General features: G+C 60.8%; 1 protein-coding gene across 8 annotated transcripts; it reads left to right on the plus strand.

Annotated features, from left to right (window-relative positions):
• The first annotated feature begins 9 nt into the window (after positions 1–9).
• On the plus strand, positions 10–13270 carry MTHFR (methylenetetrahydrofolate reductase). Of its 8 annotated transcripts, none has more exons than XM_041765366.1 (12): positions 10–227; positions 2197–2442; positions 4212–4450; positions 5193–5303; positions 7753–7946; positions 8337–8890; positions 9165–9299; positions 9509–9689; positions 9955–10137; positions 11077–11178; positions 11967–12086; positions 12335–13270. In XM_041765366.1, the coding sequence occupies exons 1-12, from the start codon at positions 25–27 to the stop codon at positions 12548–12550; spliced, it is 2484 nt and encodes an 827-aa protein (XP_041621300.1). In that variant the 5' UTR covers positions 10–24; the 3' UTR covers positions 12551–13270. The 8 variants fall into 8 exon arrangements, with proteins under 8 accessions (XP_041621300.1, XP_041621305.1, XP_041621301.1 ...); XM_041765371.1 differs by having other exon boundaries at positions 8640–8890; XM_041765367.1 differs by having other exon boundaries at positions 2200–2442.
• Positions 13271–13573: the final 303 nt, after the last annotated feature.

The raw sequence follows: 13573 nt of genomic DNA on the forward strand, positions 1-13573 counted from the left end.
GGGTGGGGCGAGGGCCCGCGTCACATGACGGTGGAGGGGGCCGCTTCCAACGAGGCCTCTGGGCGCCGCCATGTTGGGGCGGGAGCTTCCGGTCGCCCGCGCGGAGCGTTTCCGCCCGCCGTCTGGCCCCGCCCCCACCCCGGCCACCTGACACCTGCGCCGCGCCCCGCCCCCCGCAGGTCTGGCCGCCGCTCGGGCGCGCGCGCTGAGCCCCCCGCGTCGGGAGGGTGAGTGCGGGCGAGGCGTGGGGTCTCCAGGGAGGGAGGGACGTCCGGGAGGTGGGGGCCGCCCCCCTGCAGCGCGGTTCGCCCCTGCAGGGGATGGGCTCATCACCCCTGGGGGGGCGGGGGGGCAGGTGCGAGCCCCGGGGGCTTCAGCCCTGAAGGGCCCCTCGGGTCAGCCCCCGGCCTGGAAGCGGGGGTCCCGGGGAGGAGGCGGCCCTGGGCCCCGTCTGCACCCCCACCTCGACCCCGTGGCCCCGCCGCGCAGGTGTGCGCCGGGCTGCGCGCAGGTGTCCGCGGGGCTGCCGGGCCCAAGCCGCGTCGGGATGGCGAGGGCTGCCTGAGAGCGCAGTGCGGCCGCTGGGCCCGGGACCTCGGGGCGCCGGAGGACGCGAGACCTGGAGCCCCACGGCGACGCAGGTGGCGGGGCGCGGAGGAGCAGGTGCACCGCGGGCGGCCGCGCTCCCTCCCGGCTGCGGGCTCTGTCCTCTGTCCAGCGGACGGTGGGCCAGCCCCGCTCCCAGGGAGGACCCGGCCGGGCCGCCCGTGCCCTGCCCGTCCTCACCGACAGCCCTGCGGAGAAGCTGCACTCCGAGCCCGGGATCGAATCGGGCATCCCTGGGGAGGAGACCACTGGTTCGGGTGTCATCGCTCTGGTCCTGGCCCCTCGACTCTGGATGTACAAGTCTGTGTTGTTTGCACTTGTGTCTTGCGTGGGTTTCGGGCCAGCGGAGCAGCGGGAAGGTCATCAAGGTCATCTAGGTCTCGGGAGTGGAGGACCCCAGGCGCGATTGGGACACCCGCTCAGCCGCGGCGGTTGGAGTGAACTGGGCCTGGTGGCCCCTCTGATGCCCCATGTCCCCACGCGATGGATTTTTCACTACGAAAGAAGCGTGTTTGCACGCTTGTAAAAGTGTGCTTTTAAGTATTTGTCTTATTTTCCCCCACTGACTGGCCGGCCCGTGCCCTCTGCCACGCGAGGGGCTTAGGGCATGGGGGCCCTGCGGTCTCGGGGGTTACTGTGAGCGACCTGCGTGGCCTGAGGGAAACAGCCTGGAAGGCAGGCGCGGACGGGCCGGCTTTTGTTCCGAGGAGGACGTGAATTCGTGCCCTTACCGAATTTGAATCTGGTTACTCCCGGAAGCCAGCCAGTGTCGCGTTCTAACCCACGACAGGGTCTATTTTGGAGTCGCATGAACTCGGGAGAGACGTGGCTGCTTTGTCATGCCCACGCTCCTTCCATCCTGTGCGCAGGCTGCTCCGAGTAACAGGAGATGTGCGGGCTGGGCCAAGGCCGAGCTCTGCCTTCTTTGGAAGGAATCCGGTGACCCCAGCGTCTGCTGGCCTCCTACCCACCGAGCCCTGCCGTCCCCTGTCAACGCCCCCTCCTTCCATCCGGCTTCTGCAACTGGAGCCTCAGCCCTCCCTCTGGCCGGGCAGCCTTGCCCCCGCCCCCTTGCGCAGGGCCCCAGCCCTAGCTCTGGGCTCTTCCCGAGTCACTGCTCCCTCCGCCCAGATGAACACACCCGCTGGGGAAGTTTCCTCTCGTTTCTAACCCACCCACTCGGGGACCTTGCTGGCAGAGATGGACCAGCCAACACCCCGGGTTCTCCCAGCCAGAGTCCGCTGCTCCCACCTAGGACTGTGGACTCTGGAGGCCGGCAGGGTCGGGTTCTCAGTGCCACCCTCCATCAGGTAGCTGTGGCTGAGATGCCAGGGCCCGAAGGAGCGTGTTTCTGCGCCGGGTGGGGGCTGGTTGATTTGGAGCCAGGAAGCGGTGGAGGGCAAAGCCTCGAGTGAGGCGGCGTAGACAGGCACAGCTGTGGTAGGTGGAGCCCCTGGGCTGGGGCACTGCCACCCGACCCCCGCCGGCCCTCGCCCTCTTCCTGCGTGGAAATGCCGCATCTCTCACTTGACCCTGCCCCCCGGGACTTGGCTGCCGGTCCTCTGACGCTTCTGCCCCCGCTCTGTGCAGCAGGAGCCCGGCCATGGTGAAGGAGCCCCGAGGGGACGGCGGTCCCACTCCCCGCTCGGAGGGCAGCAGCAGCGGCAGCGAGAGCTCCAAGGATAGTTCGAGATGTTCCACGCCGGGGCTGGACCCTGAGCGCCACGACAGACTCAGGGAGAAGATGAGGCGGAGGATGGAATCCGGTGACAGGTGGTTCTCCTTGGAGTTCTTTCCTCCTCGGACTGCTGAGGGAGCGGTCAACCTCATCTCAAGGTGAGTCGGTGTAGTGAGGGAGCAGGCTCGGAATGAGGGGGCCCGGGGGAGGCAAATTGGCCGCTCTCCTGCAGAGCCACCCTTTGACCTGGGAGGAAAAGGCAGCCAGAGAGGGTGGAAAAGAGCAGGGTAGATCATTAGAGCTGCAGCTTCTCCGCTGTGGGTTAAAGTCCCTGCGAGCATCTGGAGTTTTTAGACACACTCTTCAACGGGTTAAAAGTGTTGATTCTCTCAGGCTGCATTCTGTGGCGGAACTTGGGGTGGACAGGAACACGGTTTAGGAAGTCATAAAGCAGCAGCTTGGAGAACATTTTCACATTTTCAGCGAGTTTAGGAATTTGACTTAACGCCTCTCAAAATCTAAAAATGCCGAATGAATTTTGTTAGCACATTATGTGTTGTGGTTCCCCCACCCCCCGCTTTTTTTTTTAAGATTTATTTGAGAGAATGAATGACAGAGAGAACACGTGGGGGTGCAGAGGGAGAAGCAGACTCTCTACTGAGCAGGGAGCCTGATGTGGGGCTCGATCCCAGGACCTGAGCCGAAAGTCGACGCTTCACTGACTGAGCCACCCAGGCGCCCCTTGGTTCCTTTTTTTATCTTTCCTAAGTTTATGCATTTTATCATTTGCATCTTTCGTGAGTCACCCTGAAGGTTTTGAAGTTGAAAGGCAGGAGGGTGTTTAAATGCCCTGTTATAGCTGGTCAGACAGGCAGACAGGCACGTGTGCGCACCTGGGGCTCTTGCGTCTCGTTCCGGAGCTGTGGCCGTGTTCTGTGAGATTGCTGGCTGCTGCACCACAACCCCCGGGGGTGGGGGGGGGTGGCTGGAAAGAACCCTGTCTGCTGACCTTCCTTTTTCCTCTTCCTAGGGCGAGCCTCTGCTTGCCACTCTGAGAATTCCCTGTACCTTTGACCATCAAAATATCTTATCACCTAAGATAACAAACTGCAAGCACTTTGGAAAGGCTGCAGTGCTGCTCTCACAAAAGGGTTGCATTGTTGACATCAGGTATCTCTGCGATGATCATCGTCGTCATTGTCATCATCAGCGTGGGGGGGGCGGGGGGCTCAGTCCGTTAAGCATCTGACTTCAGCTGAGGTCATGATCCTGAGGTCCTGGGATCGAGCCCCACATCAGGCTCCCTGCTCAGTGGCGAGTCTGCTTCTCCTCCCTCCGTCCCCCCCCCCCCAGTCTCTCGCTCACTCTCTCAAAATCTTTATTTATTTTTTTTTAAATGTTTTTTTTTTTTAATTTTTATTTATTTATGATAGTCACAGAGAGAGAGAGAGGCAGAGACACAGGCGGAGGGAGAAGCAGGCTCCATGCACCGGGAGCCTGATATGGGATTCGATCCCGGGTCTCCAGGATCACGCCCTGGGCGAAAGGCAGGCGCCAAACCGCTGCGCCACCCAGGGATCCCTCTCAAAATCTTTAAAAAAAATCCTCGTAACAGCAGCTCACACTGAGTGTGTACCAAGCGCTGCTCTAAGAGATGTGGAGCCATCTATCATAGTATTTTTGGAGTTATTATTATAAAGTAAGTACTGTTCTCTGGCACATGTTTGAAATGAGGAAACTGAGGCTCAGACGCATTAAGTGACTTACCCGAGAGCGCGCAGCTAATAAGTAGCAAAGCCAGGACGTGAACGTAGGTCATGTGACTACAACCTGCGCGTGAGGTTTCCCTAACTCCCCAGGCCCATGGGAAGGTGGTGAAGGGCCGTGTGCTCTCAGGAGCCCCTCTTCAGAAAGAAATTACCCGCAGGTTTGATCGGATGGGGGCAGGTGGCCCCCTCTTCATAGATGTGACCTGGCACCCGGCAGGGGACCCTGGCTCAGACAAGGAGACATCCTCCATGATGATTGCCAGCACCGCCGTGAACTACTGTGGCCTGGAGACCATCCTGCACATGACCTGCTGCTGTCAGAGCCGGGAGCAGATCACAGGCTATCTGCACAAGGCCAAGCGGCTGGGCCTGAAGAACATCTTGGCGCTGAGGGGAGGTGTGGAGCAAGCACTCTACTCCCTGGGACCTCACTCCCTCGAAGGCCTCTTCTGCCCCTGGAAGGGTCCCACACCGAGCACGCTCAGGGTCCTCTCCCTGGCAGTAGTGTCAGTGGGCATTGTGGGTAGTGGGTGCCGCAGGGACCCCACAGGAGCCACTGCTCGACCTCCAGGCCTCGAGGAGGAGTTCCATCAGGAGTGCAGCCGGTGCCTGGTGGCTCCACACGGCCTCATCGATTGCTGGCTGTACCCAGCTCTGGGTCCAGTCAAAGAACATGGTTCTGGCGCTGATCCCAGGGCTGAGGCAGCTTCTGCAGCCTCTGGCACCTGCCGTCATCAGGCACGCGAGTGTGGGAAGAGGATGTGGATGGGTGGGATTCTGTGGCCTCATGCTCCCTGCAAGGACTCCCGGGAGGGTGGGAGGGTGCGGGTGTGCGACACACCCAGATCTGGGTAGGGCAGGGATCTCAGATGCTCCGGCTAACTGAAGAACAGCTGTCCCCTGGTTATACCGGCAGCTCGTTGCCCGTGGGGCTCAGTAAGTGTGTGACAGGACGGCCACCGCTGCCCGGCCACCCCTTGCCAAGTGCCGTGCTGGGAGGAGGAGGCACATGCTTGGAGAAGCTCAGGGCCTCGTCTCTGAGGAGCCCAGGGCACCGGGTGTGGGGTAAGGACAAGGAGGAAGAAGGGCAGCTGGAACGCGGTGAGACCCAGGGACCGTGACCTCTACCACCCCCGCAGACCCCGTGGGTGACCAGTGGGAAGAGGAGGAAGGAGGCTTCAGCTATGCCGCAGACTTGGTGAGGCACATCCGAAGCGAGTTTGGGGACTACTTTGACATCTGTGTGGCAGGTGAGTGGCCGGGCCTTCCCCATGCGTAGGGACAGGGAAGGGAAGGCGGGACACACCCGGAGAGGCACAGGAGGCCCCCACCAGCGTTCAGTTCAGGCCCCGGTAACCCAGGGCACCTGCCGGGGAGGGAGCCTCAGAGGCGCATCGTACAGCGCCCTTGTTCCTGTGGGTCATCTGCTCCGGGCTCGGCTGCCGTCACCCCTTACGTTTCTGTCCCTCTGCCTTCTCGGGCTCCCAGCCTGCTTCCCAGTCCGATTCTTCTTTTTTAAACACAAAAGGGGTATTTGTTACGATGGCAGATGTGGGACCAGGGGATTTCCGAGCCCCTATCAGGAAATGGCGCTGGGCCGGGCAGCAGTCCAAAAGGCAGGCCTCCCTCTTCTGTCTGGAGCCATGTAGGCCCTCAGCTCTGCGTCCACTGCACGCGTGCTCCAGGCGTCCAGCACACCCGATCTGCTTTTCCCTCCACCTGACCGGCCGCCTGCCCTGGGTGGGCACGCCCGCTTCCGGCCCCTGGTCCAGATGGTTGGCAGGTCTCAGTGTCAGTTGCAGCTTCTCCGGAGGGAGCGTTGGGCCGGCTCAGCTCCAGTGCCACGCGCCACCACCGACAGGCCAGGTTCACCCGCTAGAAGGCGTGGGTGGCCTTCCCTCTTACCTCCACTCGCTGGGATCGGCCTCAGCTGCTCAAACCAAGCTTGGGCCTCAGACCAGCACATGCCAGGGACGCAGGAAGTCCGGGGATTAATTTGACACATCATCTTGGTGTGACAGTTTTTCTCAAGATTTTTTAGGGAAAGTCACATCATTTTTATATCAAGACAAACACGGCTGTGCTCTGGAGTAGCATGTCAAGGTGACCTGAATGCACCGCGGCCTCCTGGAAGGGAGTTGGTGGTGGTGGCGTTGAACTTAGTCCCAGCCCCCATGTACCTGGCCATCACAGTCAACGGGGGTGTTCAGGGGCGTCTGGGAGGCCCCGATGAGGCATTAGGAACAGAGCCAGCATTTCCACCTGTTCAGGTGTTCGCTGCTTGCACGGGCCACCATTTGGTCAGTTAACCGGGGAACGTGCGCAGGTGCAGTAGGCACTAGGTGGTCGTGCATGGAGACTGGCCAAGCCGTGAGCTTGCAGCTGCTGGGGGACCTGGGGCTTGGCCTGTCATAAAACAGACAAGCAGGGCGATTGGGGTGGAGAGACAGCACGTTGGCTGAGACAGAAAATACAGTAACGGAGCGAACTCTATAAGCAAATGCTACATTTGTTTGGTGACGTTGAGGACTTACAGCCGCGGTTTGGGCTGTTAAAGCCTCCTTGTGTTTGAAACTCCTGCTGGAAAAATAGCCTCGTTATTGGAAGTGAAATTGTGGTGCTCAGTCCTTCCTCCCCTCTGCCCCTTGGGACAAGAGTTTTTATATTCATTTTTGATGACTTGGGGTTTCTTCAGAACAGAAGTGCCTTATCACAGCCAAGCAGCTTGGCCTCCCAGCAGCCCCGCTCAGGGTCCTGCCCAGGGCGCAGGCCCAGGCAGCCCGCGCGCCCCCGAAGCTTCCCGAGGGCCCGCTGTCGTCCTTTGCAAGCGCGGCTGCCCGTGAGTTCAGGCGCTCGGGGAAGCAGGCGGCCCCGGGGTTCACGGCGCTGGTTAGGAGCCGAGGCGACACGTAGTCCTGCCTCCCAGGCAGATCTGGAGCCCGTCCTCAGCCTCCCCGGCACGTGCTCACCCTGCAGCCAGTGCCGCACACTCCGGGAGCTTGGTACTTGGTGGGGCCGCTGCTTCCAGTGTTAGGCAGCTCCCCGGGACCGATCCTGCCTCTGTCATCAGAAGCAACACAGACTGTGACTAAGAAGGAAGCTGATGAAGGTCAATCCCTTTCCCCTCCGCGACAGACCTCTGAGCTTTTGGGAGTAGTTCCGGTGTTCGCTCCACTCTCCCCTCTGGTGAAACATCCCCACTTTCTTCAGGTCTCCCCTGGGTAATGAGGTTTCCAACTGAGTCTCTTGGCTCCCTGAGTAATTTCCGTGTTAAATTAAAAGCCTGGTTTTGAATCCAGGGCCCAGACTCCAGCCCAGGACCCCAGATGCCGCCCGACCCACGCTGAGGGCAGCATTTTCTCTTTTCTGTGGCCACAGAGTGACCAGGCCTGATCTGCCCCGGCTGCTTGCCAGGGACCTGAGGCAGGACAGCGTGGGGAGTTTGGTGCCACCCCCCGCCCCCAGCTCTTGGGCGGGTGGCCCTAAGCCACCTCTCACCAAAGGTCGTGTCCAGAGTGAGAAGCACATCGTTGTGAGCTCAGCCACTCACCGCCTCGACCTGCCCGTGCTGCGGTATTACAAGGGCCAAGTCCAGAACCCCCGAGGCAGAGAACTCTTGGCCCCCAGCTTTCTGGTCTCTTCGTCACTCACTTGAGCACGTGGGAGCCAGCCTCTCCCTACTGTCATCCCTGCCGGCAGGTTACCCCAAAGGCCACCCCGACGCAGGGAGCTTTGAGGCCGACCTGAAGTACTTGAAGGAGAAGGTATCCGCAGGAGCCGACTTCATCATCACCCAGCTTTTCTTTGAGGCTGACACATTCTTCCACTTTGTTAAGGCTTGCAGCGAGATAGGCATTACCTGCCCCATCCTCCCCGGAATCTTTCCTATTCAGGTGAGGGTCCCAGGAGGGCCGTGGACCCCCTCGCCCCCGTCCCAGCACAGGCCAGGGCCCTGAGGCGAAGTGCCAATCTCTGATGCTCAGTAGGTTTCCCTTCAGACAGATGCTCTAGTCCTTGCAAACGTGCCACCCCATTTTGGTCACCTTTAGTCCACCCCCCCCAAACAGCAGCAGTGTGTGTTGGGGGGCTTGCTGACAACTGTCACTAAAAGGGATTATGGCTCTCATTTTAAATCTTGGTTAAATCCATGTTTCCTAAACTTAACTGTTATCAAAATTGTTTGAAAAACCTTTTTGAAAGTTAGATTTCCAGATTCCCCTGTCTAGAGGTTCTGATTTAATAGGTCTGAGGTGAGGCCTGGGAGCTTACACATCACTTCTTAGGTTTTACAGTTGGTGCTGACGATCAGTGCACCTTGGGAACCACTGGCCTTGATGCTCACCAGGTTATCAGTAAACACACCGAGGGGCGGAAGGGCAGGAATGCTGTGGCAGCTGCTGTACTCTGTGGAGGGGAAGCAGCAGGACAAGGCGAGGGTCCTCCTGCAATCTAGACTGACTTTCCCAAGTCACTCTGTGAGACTGCAGTTGGCCTGGAGGCGTGGTGGGGATGGAAAGGGCGGTAAGTATTTCAGGGGAGAGATGGGCTGGGAGGTGGCACCCCACAGCCCCCCGTGTCTCGTACAGGGCTACCACTCCCTTCGGCAGCTCGTGAAACTGTCCAAGCTGGAGGTACCGCAGCAGATCAAAGATGTGATTGAGCCAATCAAAGACAATGATGCCGCCATCCGTAACTATGGCATTGAGCAGGCTGTGAGCCTGTGCCAGGAGCTTCTGACCAGTGGCTTGGTGCCAGGCCTCCACTTCTACACCCTCAACCGCGAGATGGCCACCACAGAGGTGCTGAAGCGCCTGGGCATGTGGATCGAGGACCCCAGGTAAGGCCAGTGGTCCTGGATTTGGGCCCGGGAGGCACAGAGGAAAGTGAGATGGGCGGAGAAGTCAAAAAGAGGTCATAGAACCAGCACGCCCTAGCAGTGCTGGCCACCACGGTGGTACAGACAGATGTCTGCCGTGGCTAGCAGTACACTTGCGTTCTGTCTCAGTGGGAACTCCATGCAGAGTCTAATCAGAGAACTCAGGCTGAGTGGTGTCCCCACTCCTGCTTCCTCTAGCTAACCCCTTACTCATCCTGTCTCCATTCTCACTCAGGCGTCCCCTACCCTGGGCTGTCAGCGCCCACCCCAAGCGCCGGGAGGAAGATGTACGCCCCATTTTCTGGGCCTCCAGACCAAAGAGTTACATCTACCGTACACAAGAGTGGGATGAGTTCCCCAATGGCCGCTGGTGAGCACCTGCTGGTGGCAGCCTGTTGCAAGGGTATTCTGTTGCTTGGGGTGGAGACGGAGGGAGTTTGCCTGCTTATTTATGTGTTTTGGGAGCAGCCTGGGATAGGATTCACAGGAATGTTCCCTAAGTGGGTGGGTGCAAGTGTCCCTCTGTCGGGAGCCCCAGGTCAGGAGTGTGCCTTGCCCTCTGGGCACGTCCTCTGCCAGGGGCAATTCCTCCTCTCCAGCCTTCGGGGAGCTGAAGGACTACTACCTCTTCTACCTGAAGAGCAAGTCCCCGAGGGAGGAGCTCCTGAAGATGTGGGGGGAGGAGCTGACCAGTGAAGAAAGTGTCTTTGAAGTCTTTGCCCGCTACCTCTCTGGAGAGCCCAACCAGCAGGGCTACAAGGTGAGTGATGTGGGCTCCTCGGTTATACTCCCCTACCCTTTCTCCCTGTGGGCCCGACCTCAGGGCCGTGGCTCTCAGTGCTCCTGCTCACTCAGGCCTCCCCTCTTTCTGCTTGAATGTGACACCTCAACAGAAGGAAGGGTGAGCTGGGAAGATCCCACCTAGGGCGCCTAGAAGGGCTGACATAGTCGTAGGCAGAGCCCTCAAGAGGGAGGAGCCTAGGGTGCCCTGTGTGATCGCAGCTTCAGCCTGTCCTCTCTCCCAGGTGACTTGCCTGCCCTGGAATGACGAGCCCTTGGCGGCCGAGACCAGCCTGATGAAGGAGGAGCTGCTGCGAGTGAACCGGCAGGGCATCCTCACCATCAACTCCCAGCCCAACATCAACGGGAAACCATCCTCTGACCCCATCGTGGGCTGGGGCCCCAGCGGGGGCTATGTCTTCCAGAAGGTGCGGCAGGGACACACAGGGCTGCCCCACCTCCACCGGCACCCAGGGGTTCCCTAGAGATGGGGACAGAGAAGTCTTCCTCCCTGGGGTCTCTTCATTCTAAGGGGCAGAGGATCAGAGCGGCCAGGAGCCCACACTTTGAGTCCGGCAGCCCTGGGGATGCAGGTCGCTTGCCCGCTCTGAGCTTCAGCTGGCTCTTCTGTAAAATGAGTTTAGGTCACATCATGTTCTGGGGCCAAAACATGACAGAGCACATGGGAGCAGGTGGGAGGAACGCAGGAAGCGTTCACCTACTGGAGCCGTTACTGGTGTCCTGAGTTGGCACCTTTCTCCTGGGGCTGCTAGAGTTAAGATTACATTCTAGAATCGCAGCCTGTGGGCTTGAGTTTGAAAGGCCTGGGTTTGAGGACCAGCTCTGCTGTTTACCTTCAGCACAGCCAAGTTGCTCAGCCCCTCTGAACTTAGTTTCCACATCTGTGAAATGGGGATCAGTGCGCTCCCCCTGCAGTTTATTAACGCAGCCACTCCCTGACAGGCAGTGGGTGCCCCGAGAAGCCCTTGGTGTCCGTGTTGCCCTCCAGTGAGTGGGGAGGATGGGATGTGTCAGGCCTCTCTCCCAGGTCTCCACTTACCAAACGGGGCCTCCCGTCCGGCTTCCAAAGGGGCTTCTTCCAGGAGCCTTCCCTGGTTGGAAGAGTGGCACAGGTGTCCCTCAGGCCTGTCCAGACAAACCTCACAAAGCTGTTCCCTTCCCCTCTGCTTGTATTCGCCCGCTCTGAGCTCCTGATTCTATCCACGTGGCCACACCAGTCCCAGTGTGTCGAGTCCTGCCATGCTTGTCTGCGGGGCGCCTCCCCGGGACGGTCGGAGGGCAAGGGTCTAGGGTCCGGGCGTGCAGGGACTGGGGTTGATGGGGCGGTGCCTGTCCTTGTCCCACAGGCCTACTTGGAGTTCTTCACTTCCCGCGAGACGGTGGGGGCGCTTCTGCAGGTGCTGAAGAAGTATGAGCTCCGGGTTAATTACCACATCGTGGACGTGAAGGTAGGCCGGCTCCCGGGGCTTAGACGGCGCTCCGTGGCCCAGGGTCCCAGGCCGCAGGCACCGCGTGTCCTGCTCCCCTCAGCGAGCGCTGAGCACCTGGCCCTGGCCAGCGTGGTGGAAATGGGTACATGTACCCAGAGCCAGGCCCCTGCCCCGGCTCAGAGCCCCCAGTGTAGTGAGGGGGCCCGGTCAGCGGGTAATTACCAATCCAGTTGCACTCTTAACAGTAAGGCTCATTAGAGGATGCTGGGGACCCAGGGGCCAGGGAAGGCTTGAAGGGTCCCCTGTGGCTGGAATCTTTAAGGACAGAGGGTGTCACAGGGAAAGAGCAGGGGTGTGTGAACGCATTGTCTGCACGGCCTGTGGGGACATGCCGAGTGGGTTCAGAGGAAGGCTGACTTGGGATTGACTGTCCTGCTGGGCGTCTGGGTTTTCCCCTGAAGGCGAGAGGGAGCCTTTCCCAGCAGTGGTGACTAGGCTCCGTGTTGTCCTAGGCGGTGGATGGCGGTGGGGTAAGAGCGCCAGGGAGGACTGGAATCAGAGGCCCTGCGGCAGCCCGAGTGGCAGAGAGAGGCCTGGCTGGGCAGACCCGAGGGCAGCCAGCAGGAGCCAGCAGGCGTGGGGGGTGCGGAGCTTGGGACACATGGGGGAGGAAGGAAATGGGCAGCCCCCGGCCTTTCACGGAGCTGCAGAGCGAGGAGGGCAGCCGAAGGGGGTGAGCCGGTCCAGGCAGTGAGGGGGCTGCAGTGGCAGCGCCCAGGTGTGCTCTGACCCCCTCCTGCCCTCAGGGTGAAAACATCACCAATGCGCCTGAGCTGCAGCCCAATGCCGTCACTTGGGGCATCTTCCCGGGGCGGGAGATCATCCAGCCTACGGTGGTAGACCCCATCAGCTTCATGTTCTGGAAGGTAAGGGGCGGGAAGGTGTCGTCGGGGCCACACCCCCAGGCCCGGTGGCTCCGCCTTCCTGGCTGGGCCCTGACTGGACTCCCGGTGGATTCCTGCGGTGGAGGATGGGAGGCGGCTTGGCAGCTCGCCTGGTTCTATTCCTGGAAATGGCCTGCTGAGCAGCGGGGAGGCCCTGGGGCGCTGAGCATGGAGCCCTGCCCCAAGGGCAGCCCCGTTCACCTTGCCTGCGTGTCTGTGGGCGTGCGCAGGATGAAGCCTTCGCCCTGTGGATCGAGCAGTGGGGCAAGCTGTATGAGGAGGAGTCCCCGTCCCGCATGATCATCCAGTACATCCACGACAACTACTTCCTGGTCAACCTGGTGGACAATGAGTTTCCGCTGGACAACTGCCTGTGGCAAGTGGTGGAAGACACGTTTGAACTTCTCAAGGGGCCCTCACCAGAGCGAGAGGCAGAGGCTCTATGAGCCCGCACCCCGGTGTCCTTGGCTCGAGGCCACCCGTGTCCTGCCCTCCTTCTCCCCAGTCCTGGTTTTCTGGGGGACCCCTCCCCTCCACTTCTCCCAAGCCCTGGCCTCCACTCCTCATGTGACGGCAGCTAGACCGAGTGAGGCTTCCGGGCTCGGGCCGGACCGGAGTCGGCCCCACACGGGAGCCTGGTGTCCTTGCTCCGCCCAGACCTGTGCTCTTCGGTGAGGAGCCTCTCCCTGCTGGCGAGGACCACGCGGGTAGAACAGCGTCCTCCGCGAGGGGGAGAGGCCGGGCTGTTGCCCACTGGGCCCTTGAACCAGAGCAGCCCCGGGGAGATGCTGGCCTGGGGCTGCTGGTGATGCCGTCCCCAAGGGCCGCCCGCTGGCCTCTGAGGCGGGGGCCGCCCGCTCTTCTACCCGTGACTGGAGGGGCAGAGGGCTGCCCGCCCACCTGCTTGCACAGGCCTCGGCTGAAACCCGTCGGTGCGAGAAATCCCCGCCCCCACCTGCCCGAGAGCCAGCTGGGCTTTCACCTTCCTACCATGCTGCTCTTCGAAAGAACAGTTTCTGTATTCCGGTGGCTCAGGAGGGAAGGCGCCCCGTACAGGATGAAGGCATCTGAGCCTTTATACCTTCCCTGCCCCCCCACGCCCCCGGCCACGGACGGATCCCCTGCCTGTTCCTGTCAGGGCCAAGATAAGACTCCTCTGAGCAGAACTTCTTTCTTCGGGCTTATTTTTTCTTATCAGGTGGGACCTCTTAGTACCAGCCGCGTCCTCCCCTCTGCTCACCCTGTTCCTGACGCTCTGCCCGGCGCTGCTCCCTGGGAGTCAGCCCTCGAGCCCCCCTGCCCAGGGACAGGGACCGGTAGATGCATAGAAGCTGGTCCGGGTCCCTGCCTGCTGCTCTCCGCTAGCTCAGCAGGTGGGGGGGGTGGTGGTAGCTGTCCAAGGAGCAGCCTGATGGCAGAAGAGGCAGGTGCAGCCGCGGGTGTACCCTCTTCACTTCTCCCCAGGGTGG

The sequence above is a fragment of the Vulpes lagopus genome, chromosome 8 (assembly GCF_018345385.1).
Source record: "Vulpes lagopus strain Blue_001 chromosome 8, ASM1834538v1, whole genome shotgun sequence".
In the NCBI taxonomy this organism is placed as follows: Eukaryota; Metazoa; Chordata; class Mammalia; order Carnivora; family Canidae; genus Vulpes; species Vulpes lagopus.

Excerpts from the sequence above, each read along its gene's own strand:
- MTHFR (XM_041765366.1), top strand. The coding sequence starts at position 25 with ATGACGGTGGAGGGGGCCGCTTCCAACGAGGCCTCTGGGCGCCGCCAT. Across the intron at positions 228-2,196 it reads GAGCCCCCCGCGTCGGGAGG|CAGGAGCCCGGCCATGGTGA; the intron begins GTGAGTGCGGGC and ends CGCTCTGTGCAG. Across the intron at positions 4,451-5,192 it reads CATCTTGGCGCTGAGGGGAG|ACCCCGTGGGTGACCAGTGG; the intron begins GTGTGGAGCAAG and ends CCACCCCCGCAG.